Below are 16927 nucleotides of genomic sequence, written 5' to 3'. Positions count from 1 at the left end.
CCATTTAATAACTTTGGCCAATTAGGAATGCATACTTGGGTAGTGTGGATACGGAGAAGGAGTGTGCTTGCTTCAAATTGAGTAAAATAGCAAAGCTTATCCAAACCTGGTTGACCAGGTTGACTATGTTGACGTGGCAGACTGCATGCTGATGAGATCTACTAGGCAAATATTGCTCTAGGAAAAGTGCTTCAGGGCTGAGCATGTGGGGCGCTATATATGAACTTGAATGAAGAAATATTCCTAGAAATTTATTTTCAGACATGGAAGACTTTAGAAGTTATCTAACACATATTTTATAGATGGGGAAATTTAGGTTCAGCAATGTAAGCAGAGCCAAAACAAGGTTTTCTAGCTCCTTTTCCAGGGCCTATGAACCAAATCCATTGTGTTGCATGGCACCAAGAGCATGATTCAAATACACCACAACAGCATGATTTAGAATGTATAGTAATATACGGGGAGTGGTCTTCATTAAATTTTGAGTTGGGCTTAATATCTGAATTTTGATTAACCCGTATTTGTCACTTAATAATACTGACTTGGTCATTAGTTGTAATTCCAGTTCTATTAACTACCAGGAAGAACTTTGGGAAAATCATTTCACAGTGTGGGTTTCTTCCCCTGCAAGTTGTGGGGCTAATAAGCTAGATAAAGTTCTTTCAAAGGCTCTTTCATCTTGAAATCCCAGTTAATCAACTCTTCTCATTTTACCACCCTAATGTGTCATTTGAAAAGTAATTACAGTATAAATCCCAAAGCTATAAGAAATTAGCAGAGCCCAGACAAAATTTTCTACTATACCCTTACTTTTTCTTATCTTCCTTACTTTCCCTCCCATTCTCTCTTCTTTTCCCTTATTCTTCATCCTTTGTTTCTATTTCTTCCTTCTGTTTTTTTGTAAATTTCCTCACCTTCCCATACAAAAAGTAAAAACAATATTAGTATCAAAGAAACAAAAAAAGAAAGAGAAAAGAAATATTCCTTTGAATATAGTAAGCCTAATTTGCCTTTCCGTAGATAGTAAAATATTCAAGGAAGAATCTTAGAGGCATCATCCAACCAGATGCTCATCTCAGGAAGGTGACATAAATTTATCATGACATTACTCAGGTCCTTGTAAATCTCACATACAGGGGAACAAAAACTTATCCATGCTTATCAGGAATGCACTGTCTCCCAGCAAATTGAGAGTCAAAAGTAGCAAAGGAAAGCAAAGTCTGAGATATCCTTGAAGTCTTGAATGTTCTGCAGAGATCAAATTCAGATTTCACCTCTAAGAATCTGTCTGCTGTGAAAGGTAGAGAATAAAGCAGATAGTTGTGGATCCTAAACTTTATATATTTTAATGACTGTTGAATTATCATGCAAAAAGGAAAGTAAACTACTTCTTAATGCTTAAATACAGATTCACATAGAAAAGCAAGAAATGTCCTACATTGTAGATCTATTATTACAGCACGTGTCACAATAAAATGGAGAGGAAAAAGCAAAAGGAAATTTTAATGGGAGTGATTTGAAAAAAATAACAATTGTTTGTATTTTCTTGTTACTCTTTTCTCCCTTTTCCTGTAAATTCATATAACCTTTATTGATATTTTGTAACTGAATTTTCCACCAGGAAACTATACAATCCTATGGTAGCACTTTCACTAAAGTGGGGTAACTAACTCTTGCAAAAATGTTGAACAGCAACTCACTTAACACAGAGAGCTTCTTTAATATTTTATCCCCTAGAGTTAGGTTCTCAGCATTCAAGTCTTCTAAGACTATACAAAGAAACTCCTGTTTAGTCTCAGTGTAGGTCAAAAGATTTGGGTTTTGGAGAAAGACAGGTTGTGTTAATTGTAGTTGCTGAGAGGAACAATATCTCTTGCTTTTCTCTGTTGGGTTTGCATGCATAGATTTCTCTTTCTATGTTAAAAATATAACTTGCCCTTTTAACTATGCCTGGGAGAGCTAAAATATATGGTAATGAAAAATCCCTTTAGTCTTTCACTGAAAAAAAAATAAGTAGCATAAATTAAAAAAATGCTATTATCTCAAAATACCACAAGCTCTATTTTCATCAACTCAATTAACCCTTTAAAAGAATGGAGGCATCATCTTGTCCATCAAGATTAAAACTTGAAAAACTGCTAGAAACTACCACCAAGTGGAAACAGCATTAAATTCAACTTCAAACATAAATTCTGATTAATCCTACGCAATGTACAAATCTCAACTGATTGACTGTGGTTGTAGGCAACAAACATAAAAATAGATAAATTGGACTATATCAAAATAAAAAACTGTACATCAAAGGACACATTCAATAGAAGGAAAAGGCAACCTATAGAACAGAAATAAATATTTATAAATCATATATCTGACAAGAGATTAATATTTGGAATATATAAAGAACTCCTATAACTCAACAAAAAATAAATAACCTAAGAAAATGGGCAAAGGACTTGAATAGACATTTCTCTACAGATGATATACAAATGGTCAACAAGCATATGAAAAGATGTTCAATATCACTAATCACTAGGGAAATGCAAATTAAAACCATAACAAAATACCACCTCTCACTGATCAGGCTGGCTACTAGCAGGAAAAGAAAACAAAACAGAAACTGTGTTGTGAGGATATGAAAAAATTGGACCTTTTGTATGCTGTCGATGGGGATGTAAAATGGTGCAGCTGATATGGAACGCAGTATGGCAATTTCTCAAAAAGGTAGAAATAAAATTAACAGATGATACAGCAATCCCACTTCTGTATATATGTCCAAAAGAATTGAAAGTGAGGATCTCAAACACTCATGTTCATAAAAGTATTATTGCAATAGTCAAAAAGTGGAAGCAATCCAAGTGTCCAACAACAGATGGATGGATAAACAAAATGTGGTATGTGCATACAATGGAATATCACTTAGCCTTAGAAAGGAAGGAGATTCTGACACATATTACAACATGGATGAACCTTGAGGGCATCATGCTACATGAAATAAGTCAGTCACAAGGAGACAAATACTGTAGGATTCCACATATATGGGGGTATTTAGAGTAGTCAAATTCATAGAAACAGAGTAGAATGGGACTAGGAGGAGGGGGAAATGGGGAGTTGTTTAATGAGTACAGAGTTTCAGTTTTGTGAGACGAAAAAGTTCTAGAGATTGGTTGCACAACAATGTGAAATATGCTTAACAATACTGAACTATATACTTAAAAATGGTTAAGATGATAAATTTTATGTTATGTGTATTTTACCACAATTTTAAAAAAATTAGGACGATTAAAAAAAAAAGACCTGTGATTGCAAACTATAGTCCTTTAGTCAAATATTAAGGACTTCCTTTTTTTTCTTTTTCTATGATATTTTAAATAGATTACTCATAGAAACATTTTTCTAGAAATTTTTCCTCAGGCAAGGGAAACAAAAAGTAAAAATAAACTTTTGGGACTATACCAAAATAAAAAGCTTTTGCAGAGTGGAGGAAGCCATCAACAAAACAATGTAGCAACCTACTGAATGGGAGAAGATATTTACAAATGATATATCTGAGGGGCGCCTGGGTGGCTCAGTCGGTTAAGCATCCGACTCTTGATTTCGGCTCAGGTCATGGTCTCAGTGTCGTGAGATTGAGCCCCATGGCCAAGCTCCACACTCAGCGGGGAGTCTGCTTGAGATTCTCTCCCTTGCCTTCAGCCCCTCTCCCAACGCACCTGTTTTCTCTCTCTCTCTAAAACAAATAAATCTTTTAAAAAAACACACAAATGATATATCTGATAAATGGCTAATACCAAAAATATATAAAGAATTTATACAACTCAACACATACAAAAAACCCAAATAATCCAATTAAAAATGGGCAGAGGACCTGAACAGACATTTTTTCCAAAGAAGACATGTAGATGGTCAACAGACACATGAAAAAATGCTCAACATCACTAATGATCAGGGAAATGCAAGTCAAAACCGCAATGAGATATCACCTTATACCTTTCAGAATGGCAGGTATCAAAAAGAGAAGAAATAACAAGTGCTGGTGAGGATGTGGAGAAAAAAGCAACCCTCATCCTTTGGTGGGAATGCAAACTGGTGCAGCCACTGTGGAAAGTAGTATGGAGGTTCCACAGAAAAATTAACAATAGAATTACCACATAATCCAAAGCTTTACTAGTGGACAGCTACCCAAAGAATACAAAAACACTAATTCAAGAAGATACAGGCACCCCTCTATTTATTGCAGCATCATTTAAAACAGCCAAGATACAGAAGCAACCCAAGTGTCCATCCATAGATGAACGGATAAATAAGAGTGGTATATGCATACAGTGGAATATTGCTCAGCCATAAAAAGGAATGAGATCTTGCCATTTGCAACAACATGGATAGACATGCTAAGTGAAATAAGTCATACAGAGAAAGACAAACACCATATGATGTCACTCATATATAAAATTTAAGAAACAGATGAAAAAAAGAAAAAGAAAAACAGAAACAAACAGAAAAACAGACTCCTAAATACAGAGAACAAACTGGTGGTTGCCAGAAAAGATGTGGGTAGGGGGAAGAATAAAATAAATAAAGGGGATTAAGGGTACACTTACTGTGCTGAGCACTGAGTAATGTGTAGAATTATTAAATCATTTATACTGTACACCTGAAAGTAATATAATACCATATGCTAATTATACTTCAATTAAAAAAGATTACAGACATTAACCATTCTAAAAAATAAGTAACCTCCCATAAGATATTATAGAATAAAATATGAACAAAGATAAAAGGTCAATGACAAAAATGCTAAACAGACTACTGTAGTCTACAGGATAATAATGAAAGCAAAGTTGGTGAATGAAGTAGAAAGAGAACTCATCAATAGAAATGGTAATGAGCTACTTTCTGGAACATTAATATGTAATCTCAGCAAACAGAGCATACAATACAATGTGGGCTCCTCTTATCTTCTTTCAGGTCTTTTATCATTAATATGAACATTCAACAAGTTTGTAAAATACTGATGAGAATAAATTCTTTTTATTCAGTATACCTGCCAACAGACATTTTAAATGATAGGAAATCCTTCAGGCAACTAGAACCCTTTTGGAAAATACTATTCACATTCTTTCTGTTGAAATCTTACCACAAATGCTAAAGGACTAAAACATATGTGAGGAATTTTCTAATGGCAAGTGAGTGGCCTGTTCTCTGCTACTATGGTTCAGAGTCACCCTTGAAATTGAACAACCCCTGGGCCATTAATGCAGCTTCATTGCTGAGGCCGTGGTCCAAGAAAACTCGAGTGCTGGTGTATGCCCCACCATTCAGGAAACCAAGTGGAATCTCTACCTAGCTGCCTTCCAGAAGGCTGTTACTGTAGATTCTGGAACCTGATCCCCGATGCTTGAGACACTCCCAAATACCTCAAGGTTAGCTTAAATGCACCAATTCCTATTTTTCTTCTCCATAGGCATTATAAATATCTACTTAAACATATAACTTTCTAAGGAAAATCAAATACGAGATAATTTTAAATTAATCTGTCTTGATATGCTTAACCATCAAGATGGAATCTGACTTTTCCACTAATTTTGGAAATCTAGGAAATGAACCCCAATTGCATACAGTAAAATAGTTCACCCAATCAACCTTTGAAAAGTTTTTTGTTTATTTGTTTAAATCTAGGGTTAGGAGCCTCAGTCAGACAGGTGGGAGACACTTTTGGAAGCAAAAGCACAATGGCTACCCAAGGAGAACCCCAAGTCCAGTTCAAACTTGTATTGGTTGGCGATGGTGGTACTGGAAAAACTATGTTAGTGAAATGCCATCTGACTGGTGAATTTGAGAAGTATGTAGCCACCTTGGGTGTTGAGGTCCGTCCCCTTGTGTTCCATACCAACAGAGGACCTATTAAGTTCATTGTATGGAGTACAGCTGGTCAGGAGAAATTTGGTGGGCTGAGAGGTGGTTATTACATCCAAGCCCAGGGTGCCATTATAATGTTGGATGTAACATTAAGGGTTACATACAAGAATGTGCCTAACTGGCATACAGATCCGGTACAAGTATGGGAAAACATCCCCATGGTGCTGTGTGGCAAAAAAGTGGACACTAAGGACAGGAAAGTTAAGGCAAAATCTATGGTCTTCCACTGAAAGAAGAACCTTTAGTACTATGACATTTCTGCCAAAAGTAACTGCAACTTTGAAAAGTCTTTCCTGTGGCTTGCTAGAAAATTAATTGGAGACCCTAACTTGGAGTTTGTCGCCATGCCTGCTCTTGCCCCACCAGAGGTTGTCATGGAGCTAGCTTTGGCAACACGGTATGAGCACGATTTAGAACTTGCTGAGTCAACTGCTCTCCTGGATGAGGATGATGACCTGCGAGAAAGTGCACCTGCAGCCCAGCGTCAGAAGTTTGGTTTTCTAGGCCAGTATCCATGGTATCAGCGGTGCAAGGTGCTTGCCACTGATTATAGAGCTGAGCACAACATGTGCTTCATCTTGGGGATGCTGAAGGAGATGAATGGGCTTCAGAGTGAACGTGGCAGTTTAAAAGGACCTTCATTTTTTTGGACCTGCATATTCAGATGTTTTGGAACGCAGTTGCTTCCTTCCTGAGTTTCAGATGTAAGACTACTATAGCCACATCACAATATCCAGTGGTGAAATCTCATTTATCCCTGTCATTCCCATTCCTTTTTGTTAAGAATCAGAATAAAGTTGTATTTCAAATATCTAAACAAAAATAAATGAATAAAAATAAAATAAATCTAGGGTTAGGAAAAGATGTGACTTCTCCCGTGTGTCTGCCTTGACCCTGGTGGAGAAGGTTGGTCAGAGTTTAACCCACACTGGCTAGTGCTGGTCTCAGGACTGATAAGTGCCCAAATAGACCTACTATGAGCCCAGATTCAAGGACAGCTGTGACAGAGTCTCTGATTCCTAAGAGACTTTTAAACGTGGTTATCATTCTTTTTTTCATTTGTATTTAAATGTTTAAAACATTACAATTTTAGAGGCCCAATGAAAGTTCCAACTTAGTGCCATGTTTATGTATTTGTTCTTGTTTGAAATGTTATTTACATCTCACCCAAAGAAAAATACAATGGGGTTTTATGTTATTTGGTTAGAATTTCCTGAGTCTCTAAGGGAATTGGAATTAGGGTTGGCAGTTTAAACAATACATCCTGTATAAAAGTTATAGCACAATGAAGGCATCTATAGAGACTGAGTCCACACACCACAGAGGCTACAAATCTCTACCAGGAAGGTCAGCATGTCTGTACCCAAAGATCTTCAGTGACCTTCCTGAAATATCTAGTTCTTTTCCTTTGAAGAAAATGCTTCACGAGGTAGAGATGTGCCAGTGTCTCATGCAATGTGTGAGTTGCTGTGGTAAGTGATCCCCTTTTTCCCTTATGGAACAAGTAATGCATTGTAACCCCTAACAGAAAACTCCAGCTGTCCCTTTACACGCCAGTCTTTTGGCAAAGGTTCAGATTTTTTTCCCCCTTGAATAGTCATAATTCATAGAGAGAGAGCCAGACACACAGATTTCTTTTTTCAACTGACTTAGTGTTTCTTTGGCTATCTTATCCCTAATTGCTCCCTGCAAACCCACCCCTCCATGCTGGTAAACTAGAGGGAACCAGTTTCATGAACCAGTAAATACAAGATTTAAACATTCACTCTGTGAGACATATACAACATTTACTGCCAATTTTGATTCAAGTGGAGAGGAAAATTGCGTAAGTCGGCTATTAGGAGCTGCAGGTGTGCCTGGAGAGGGAGAAGGCTTCTTATTCAGGAACTATAGATAATCCCTCTTATAAAACTTCCCTAGTTGTAAAATATTTTTTTCTCATCCCTTTGGGAAATGCTGTAGGCAGGAAATCGCATATGTGTATTAAAAGTGAGGTGATAAGCCAATTTTACCAGACTCTACTTTCAGGAAATGACTGTGAATTTTGAAATTTTGTTGACTCTTCAAAAATTTCTGATTTACTTGAACTCAATCTTAACCAATTCACACTATATGTGATTAACTTATTTTGTGCGCATGTCTTTTTACATGCCTGCGGATAAGCTTCCACAAAACTAATGTCATTTGAATTGGCAGGAAGTCTTTATTTCCTGTCCTGAAGTGTACTGTAAATGAGAACATCTGAGCAAAGGCCTCATCCTTCGTTTTTTTTCTCTTTTTTCTTTTGTCTACTGAGCTGTGCGTTATAACTTCTCATTAAAGCACGGGCACCCATGTACAAGGAGAACTAAGTGGGGCCCCATTTGTGAACATTGTTAAGAAGAAAAGTTTTTTGTTTTTTGTTTTTCTTACACAGCTGACCTAAGGTAGGTCAGGGTTTGAGGAGTAACTATATTTTGAATGACCACAATGCCCCAGACCCTGTGCTGGGTGTTGTAGGCACAGTTCCCACCCTCAGGGAGCTTACAATCTCACAGGCAGAGCAAGGTTTACACATCTCCCAGATATATGGCTGCAGAGAGTAGGGTGTATTCAAGGGCCCAAATGAATGGAGCAGATGGAATGATCTATGTGTGCTGCAGAAAGAACTGGTAGGCAAGGTTGGGCTGAGGGATTAGATGTGACTAGGCGAGAATAAAATTTGGCTTCCAGGATGGACATAGCTTAGATTGTCAAAAGGTATTCAATACAGAGGTGAAAACATAAGCCAAGGGCAAGTAGTTCTGGTGTTTTGGAGGTTGTGAGGAGTGAAATAAAGGTCCATGTGGGGCTTGGATACCAGGCAGAGGAGTTTGTACTTTATTACATGGGCAACAGAGAACCTACTGAGGAGTCCAAAGCAAGTGGTTGACACAGATATGGACCTTACTCTGATCCAGTCTAGACTTGAACTTTCTAGCCTCTATATCCTATGTCTTTGCAGAAGCCTGTTTGGGACCCTATCCTGTGCCTCCCAGATTCCCAACTACTGGGAATGCTGTCAGCAAACAGAGCTCAGTTATAAGCCCTCTTTGGGAATTGCTGCAGCTAAAGAGAGTGGCCCCTGCTAAGGGCAGCCCACATCTAAAAAGTGGTTAATGAGGTAAGAGTGGGTATAAAGTTCTCACTCCCTTCCTCCCATTTGGGAAGTCTCTGAGGGTTATCCTGGCATTAGTGTCCCCCCACAGGGTCTGCCCAGGCCTTGTAACTTGTCTGCAGCCCTGTTTCTCTCTTTGTTCGATCTGGCTTCCTTCCCTCCCCTTCTATAGTCATTGATCCCAAGAGGACTGCCTGACAACCCTCCTGCATATTCATTTCCATCCTTGAATCTGCTTCGCAGACAACCCAACCTGCAACGAGGTTGAGGTAATCTTCCCCTATGCCCACAAGTCACTGACAAAGCTTCTGGGTAAGTTTCTTGGGAAGTATTCAGCCACTGCACTGCCCAGTCTTGTGGCAAATTGACAATTATGTTTATCCCTAGAAGAACTAACAGGTATTTATTAAACGCTTCTAGTTTTCGAGGCACTATACTGGACAACATGGACTAATTTGGCACAGACATGACACCACGGAAATATCTATTTCTGAGGCACAGAAATAACACCACAGATAGCTTGTAACGGCTGAAAGGAGCTGTATACACAGCGAGACTAGAGGAAGTCAAGGCCAATGTAGGTGTTAAAGAGAAAGTTATTCATGACACCTGTTAAAATTTTAAGGCAGACTTTATTCAGGACTATTGCCATAGCTATAGAGATTACTGCAATGGGCTTTTGCAGTAGGGGGAAGGGAGAGAGATCAGGCTTAATTCCAAATACAACAAGGAAAAGTGGGGATTTATAGCCAAGGAGCAGAATGAGGGATTTGATACATGAAAATTACTAAGAGGTGGGATATATTTTTTTTTTTTCTAAACTGACCAAACAGGATTCTTACTGAAGGCAGGCCAGCATGATCAGATAATACTTGGGGGGGGGGGGCGGGCAAGATGAGGAATTTGGTCAGATATGGAGGGTGATCAAATAGTATGGTAGGGGATTTTGGCTAAACTGACTTAGCAAGATTCTTTCTAAAACTGGACTCTAAAGGATGAAGACAGAAGGTCTTCATGGAAGACCTTGTGAGAAGAAATGGTTCAGAAGAGACCAAGAGGAGGGAAATATGGGGGATTCTTATAAAGGATATATAGTGAGCAGAACTGAGAAACTTGAGAGACACATGCTTGAAATCAATAAATCTGTCAGGACTCAAGTGATTATCTCGGAAAAAAAAATTAAGAGGTAAGGCTGGAAAAAGTGGAGCGCTATTGTGTAGGCACTAGTTGGTATCCTAAAAAGTGACATCTTTCCCCAAAGCCTCCCCAGAGGGTACAGTATCCTCAGCTAGTGACTAACTGACAATGGGTGGGTGGTTTTTTGTTTTTTGGGGTTTTTTTTTTTTTGGTTTTGGTTTTTAACATACTCAGGAACTGGAAAAGTAATGGGGAAACAGCAGGCCCAAGATAATGTTGAGAGCCTGGAACCAAAGAACTCACCCATTATTAAGAAAACAATTCTTTCTAAAAGGATTCCTTTCAGCTTTATTCTCTCTAGGTTCTGAGGAAGAAGAAAACTATAGCACAGAAAGTTTTACAATTTGCATAACTATGAATGCTCAGCTATTAAATAGTAAAGCTGTGATTTGAACCCTGGCTCCCTGACTCCACAGCCCCACATACTTAACCATTACACAATATTACTTTCAGCTGGAGTCCTTACAATAATTGTAGTGAAAGGAGAGGTGGGAATTCAAAACTAGTATTTTCCTTCCCAGGTAATCAACAAGTGAGTTACTCCTTTCCTCTATTATGAATATATTTGTTCTAAATTTTAGTTTCTATATACCCCTAGATGATTTTCTTATTCATAATGCTAGTTTGGCATTATGCTTTATAGTTCTATCTTAAGACCCTGACTCTGTCTCACGGCCCATTTCTCTATGTACTTTATTAACTTCAATTTTCACTGTAGATTTTCTAGATTAAATCCTCAAAAGGAAATACATTTGGTCTAACTAGCTCACCTTTTAGGATTAGACAATGTCATCAGTTATTGTCAGAAATTGATGTTCTTGGGCCATATGTCCATTCCTGATCCAATAAGCTGCAGTTACTACTGAAGTTTTTCAGGATATGTAAAACAGGGCTAAGCAGGCATAAAAGGCTGAGGGTGTGGAAAATTTCCTTGTGAGACAGGTAAGGTAGGCATTGTAGTCAGCCTAAATCCAAAAGGATAAAGCCACAAAGGGATATTATTCAATACTAGGTGGAGATTTCTTTTTGCCTTTAATTCCTTCAGAAGAATTGGGAGGGGAGGAGCACAACCCCAGCGTTAAGGCTTCTACTACCTGCCTGCTCCCCTACCACCAGCCCCTTAAAAGAGGTGCAGTATAGTCTCCAGAATACTTAGCTTTACCTAGCTCGGTGTTTTGACAATCAAATACTTGTCTAAATCTGAAAGCAGAAAGATTAAGTAGAAAAAAAATTTTAACCTTCTTTCTTTAGTAAATGTTTTATTTTGTCAGAGATGAATAATGATTTGGGCAGGATTAGGCAAATTCTAAACTTGAGGAGGAAATCCATTCAATGAACCCAATGCAGGCAAACTTTCTTCACAAAGAGCTGCTGCCAACTCTTTACAATCTCATGATCCTACATAATTTACATTCCTGCATAAACATCTTATTTCTGCCACCACTGAACCATTTTCAAATTCTTCTTACTTAACCTAATAATCTAAACCTTGATATCAAGCATAATTCCTAACCCATGACTAAAACTATTTGAAGTAGCACGGTCTAATATAAAGTATGGAAAGAACTACTGATGCTAACAGAAACCACTTTCAAAATACAATTCTTGTAGTGGCGAAACTACAAATTAGCTAGACAGATGTGCATCCATAGGTAGAGGTTAACTGAAAAGTATGTTTTATCAAAACTGCCATATTTCCTGCAGTTTGATTATAGTTAAACCAGGGTTCTCAACTGGTGACAATTTTACCTTTAGGAGACATTTGGCGATGTGTGGAGACATCTTTTGTTGCCACAGTGCAGGCTGCGGTTAGAAGGCATACTGTCGTCTAGCAAGTAGAGGTTAAGGGGGCTGCTAAACATGCTGCAATGCACAGGACAGCGCCCACAACAAAGAACCACCCAGCTCCGAATGTCAACAGTGCCAAAACTGATAAACTGCCAATAAACTACAAAAGGAATCTGAAAGCGTCTGATAGAGCAATAAGAATTGCTCTGATTCCCTAAATGACTGAATGGAACAGAGTGGCCCTCCTATCCTAGTACTTATTATGTACAAGAGAAATAAATTTGTATGTTCTTTGAGCCACTATATATTGGGGCCTCTTTGTTATAGCAATTTAGCCTTCACCTGACCTGGGACACATGGTCTGTTCTTCTGGTAGCGATTTTAATCATTGGTGGTGTTGGTGGGAGTGGTTTTCAGGGCAATAAAGAGCAAATATGGGCTTAAGAGGACTGGGAACTGGGGTGCCTGGGTGGCTCAGTCGGTTAAGAGTCTGCCTTTGGCTCAGGTTATAATCCCAGAGTCCTGGATAGAGTCCCACATCAGGCTCCCTACTCATTGGGGAGTCTGCTTCTCCCTCTGCCCCTTCCCCTCCCCATGTTCTCTCTCTCAAGTAAATAAATAAAATCTTTTAAAAAAATAAAAAGAGGACTGGGAACTGAGCAGCTTATCTGCTAAGGTATTGTGAACAACTGATCTTCATTTATTCATTCAGTAAACATTTATTGAACCTATACTATGTGCTGGAAATAAAAAGTAAGAATAAATATTCCCCAATGATCAATTTTTTTTTTTTGGAAAAGTAAACATAATATGTGCAGTATGTTCTCGATTAAAAAGATGACAAGAGTGATCTTCATACTTCCCCCTCTCTGCCAATTTATTCAAGATCTAGGTATATAAATCGAAATGTGCTAGGCTCAAAGAAACAACTTTATGAGGAAATGGCTAGGTGAAAGATGCAAACTGAAAGGCCCTGGGCCATGTAGGTAAAAATAAGAGTAAGGTGGAGTGGGTAGAACTGTGTCAATCTGGAAAGTACAAGACCCTCCTAAAGTGTTGGGCAGCTCCCTTGGCTCTAATGTATTGATTTCCACATGGAAAGACAGACTGAGATTAAGAATGAGTAGAAATAGGGATTTTTATGTGAGCATTCCCAATTTTGAAGTGTTGACAAGGTATGTAAAATATTTATTGAATTTCTTGGGCTGGTAATCAATAAGTAAATTAACACACTTATTCAATTCCAAGATATCTGGCCACTTTAGTGAACATGATACAGAGGTCTATAGTAATGGATAGGGCCATATCTAGAAATGAATACAGGTAGAAAGAAAAGTAAGTTTTTGTTTTTGTTTTTGGTGGGAGGAAGCATGCAAGGGAAAGATCATATTTAGCATGATTTTCTAAAAACTTTCCAAATTCATTCTCAAGATTTTATTTTAGAATAATTACCCAGTCTATATTGCCAAGGCAATAGAAATGCTTTTATGAAAACCTTGCTTACAGAATAAGACTACCAAACAGTATCATTATAGCATTGTAGAAATGTTTTATGTAATAGAGCAGTAATACCTTCTGAAATTTTCCTAGAAAACAAAGAAAGCCTTTAAAAATAATAATGGTTGTTTACAATTGCACCCAAAACCATAAGATACCTAGGAATAAACCTAACCAAAGAGGCAAAGGATCTGTACTCAGAAAACTATAGAGTACTCATGAAAGAAATTGGGGAAGACACAAAGAAATGGAAAAACATTCCATGCTCATGGATTGGAAGAACAAATATTGTTAAAATGCCTATGCTACCCAAAGCAATCTACACATTCAATGCAATCTCTATCAAAATACCATCAACTTTTTTCAAAGAAATGGAACAAATAATTTGTATGGAACCAGAAAAGGCCCTGAATAGCCAGAGGAATGTTGAAAAAGAAAACCAAAGCTGGTGGCATCACAATTCCAGACTTCCAGCTCTATTACAAAGCTATGATCATCAAGACAGTATGGTACTGGCACAAAAACAGACACATAGATCAATGGAACAGAACAGAGGACCCAGAAATGGACCCTCCACTCTATGGTCAACTAATCATTGACAAAGCAGGAAAGAATGTCCAGTGGAAAAAAGACAGTCTCTTCAACAAATAGTGTTGGAAAAATTGGACAGCCACATGCAGAAGAATGAAACCAGATCATTTTCTTACACCATACTCAAAAACAGACTCCAAATGGATGAATGACCTAAATGTGAGACAGGAATCCATCAAAATTCTAGAAGATTTTATATCCTGCCACTTTACTGAATTCCTATATGAGTTCTAGCAGTTTTGGAGTGGAGTCTTTTGGGTTTTCCACATAAAGTATCATATCATCTGCAAAGAGTGAGAGTTTCACTTCTTCTTTGCCAATTCAGATGCCTTTTATTTCTTTTTGTTGTCTGATTGCTGAGTCAAGGACTTCTAGTACTATGCTGAATAGCAGTGGTGATAGTGGACTCCCTGCCGTGTTCCTGACCTTAGGGGAAAAGCTCTCAGTTTTTCCCCATTGAGTATGATATTCGTTGTGGGTTTTTCATAGATGGCTTTTATGATATTGAGGTATGTACCCTCTATCCCTACACTGTGAAGAGTTTTAATCAAGAAAGGATGCTGTACTTTGTCAAATGCTTTTTCTGCATCTATTGAGAGGATCAGATGGTTCTTTTTCTTTCTTTTATTAATGAATTGTATCACATTGATTGACTTGCGGATGTTGAACCAACCTTACAGCCCAGGAATAAATCCCACTTGGTCGAGGTGAATAATCCTTTTAATGTACTGTTTCATCTATTGGCTAGTATTTTGGTGAGAATTTTTACATCCATGTTCATCAGGGACATTGATCTGTAGTTCTCCTTTTTGATGGGGTCTTTGTCTGGGTCGATCCCATTTACAATTGCACCCAAAACCATAAGATACCTAGGAATAAATCTAACCAAAGAGGCAAAGAACCTGTACTCAGAAAACTATAGAATAATCATGAGAGAAATTGAGGAAGACACAAAGAAATGGAAAAACATTCCATGCTCATGGATTGGAAGAACAAATATTGTAAAAATGTCTATGCCACCTAGCTCAATCTACACATTTAATGCAATCTCTATCAAAATACCATCAACTTTTTTCAAAGAAATGGAACAAATAATTTGTATGGAACTAGAAAAGACCCCAAATAGCCAGAGGAATGTTCAAAAAGAAAAGCAAAGCTGGTGGCATCACAATTCCGACTTCAAGCTCTATTACAAAGCTGTAATCATCAAGACAGTATGGTACTGGCACAAAAACAGACACATAGATCAATGGAACAGAATAGAGAGCCCCGAAATGGACCCTCCACTCTATGGTCAACTAATCTTTGACAAAGCAGGAAAGAATGTCCAATGGAAAAAAGACAGTCTCTTCAACAAATGGTGTTGGGAAAATTGGGACAGCCACATGCAGAAGAATGAAACTGGACCATTTCCTTATACCACACACAAAAATAGACTCCAAATGGATGAAAGACCTAAATGTGAGACAGCAGTCCATCAAAATCCTAAAGGAGAACACAGGCAGCAACCTCTTCGACCTCAACCGCAGCAACTTCTTCCTAGACACATCGCCAAAGGCAAGGGAAACAAGGGCAAAAATGAACTATGGGGACTTCATCAAGATAAAAAGCTTTTGCACAGCAAAGGAAACAGTCCACAAAACCAAAAGACAATCGACAGAATGGGAGAAGATATTTGCAAATGACACATCAGATAAAGGGCTAGTATCCAAAATCTCTAAAGAACTTCTCAAACTCAACACCCAAAGAACAAATGATCCAATCAAGAAATGGGCAGAAGACATGAACAGACATTTCTCCAAAGAAGACATCCAAATGGCCAACAGACACGAAAAAGTGCTCAACATTGCTCAGCATCAGGGAAATCCAAACCAAAACCTCAATGAGATACCACCTCACACCAGCCAGAATGGTTAAAATTAACAAGTCAGGAAACGACAGATGTTGGCGGGGATGCAGAGAAAGGGGAACCCCCCTACATTGTTGGTGGGAATGCAAGCTGGTGCAGCCACTCTGGAAAACAGAATGGAGGTTCCTCAAAAAGTTGAAAATAGAACTACCATATGACCCAGCAATTGCACTACTGGGTATTTACCCCAAAGATACAAATGTAGTGATCCGAAAGGGCATGTGCGCCCCAATGTTTATAGCAGCAGTGTCCACAATAGCCAAACTATGGAAAGAGCCCAGATGTCCATCAACAGATGAATGGGTAAAGATATATATATAGATATGTGTATATATATATATATAATGGAATATTACTCAGCCTGCCTGCAGTATCAGTAGATCAAACACTCTGTAAGTCTGAATAGTGGTGCTGGCCAAGGCCCTGTAAATAGGAGACAAACTCTGACTCAAAAGATGTTCCATTTCCAGCCAAGATGAACCACTGCCCCTTCCAGGGTAGAAGGGGCTCAAAGCAAACAACTTACCATCTTGATGCTGTATGCCCTTTGGTACTGTCAACTTGGACACTGTGACAGCAGACCTTAAAATATCTTGAGTATTCTCCTTTCCCTAGAATTCAGTTACATGAGTAAATGAACTCCTTTCGGAAGGGTCTGGGGAAATTATTACTCTATATATTTATTATGATGTTGGTCCTTCCTCTTGGGTACCTACCTTCTCCTATGGTCAGTGAACTCTGAGTCTAAAAATGGGCTCAGTTCCTAAAACTAGGAAAGGGACCTTGATTTTTTATTAGATAGCTGCCTTCAGGCCATCTAATCCTATCTATCCTTCATTTTTTTATTGTATTAGTTAATATCCTTGTCTGCCCATTCATCTTTCTGTGAGAGA

The 16927-nt window shown here is 38.2% G+C and overlaps 2 protein-coding genes across 2 annotated transcripts in view; one reads left to right on the top strand and one right to left on the bottom strand.

Moving 5' to 3' along the window:
- Positions 1-16927, bottom strand: part of XRCC4 (X-ray repair cross complementing 4) — a 776985-nt gene that overhangs the window by 474653 nt on the left and 285405 nt on the right. The window lies entirely within an intron of this gene.
- LOC118017143 (GTP-binding nuclear protein Ran-like) lies at positions 5730-6611 on the top strand. The gene is given in 1 exon segment (XM_035015072.1): positions 5730-6611. A coding segment is annotated over 1 exon segment (882 nt).

This window comes from Mirounga leonina, unplaced genomic scaffold, assembly GCF_011800145.1.
Source record: "Mirounga leonina isolate KUSES-001 unplaced genomic scaffold, KU_Mleo_1.0 Mir_168, whole genome shotgun sequence".
Lineage (NCBI taxonomy): Eukaryota > Metazoa > Chordata > Mammalia > Carnivora > Phocidae > Mirounga > Mirounga leonina.
The sequence above is the reverse complement of the archived record's forward strand: the minus strand, read 5'-3'. Positions and strand labels throughout refer to the sequence as shown.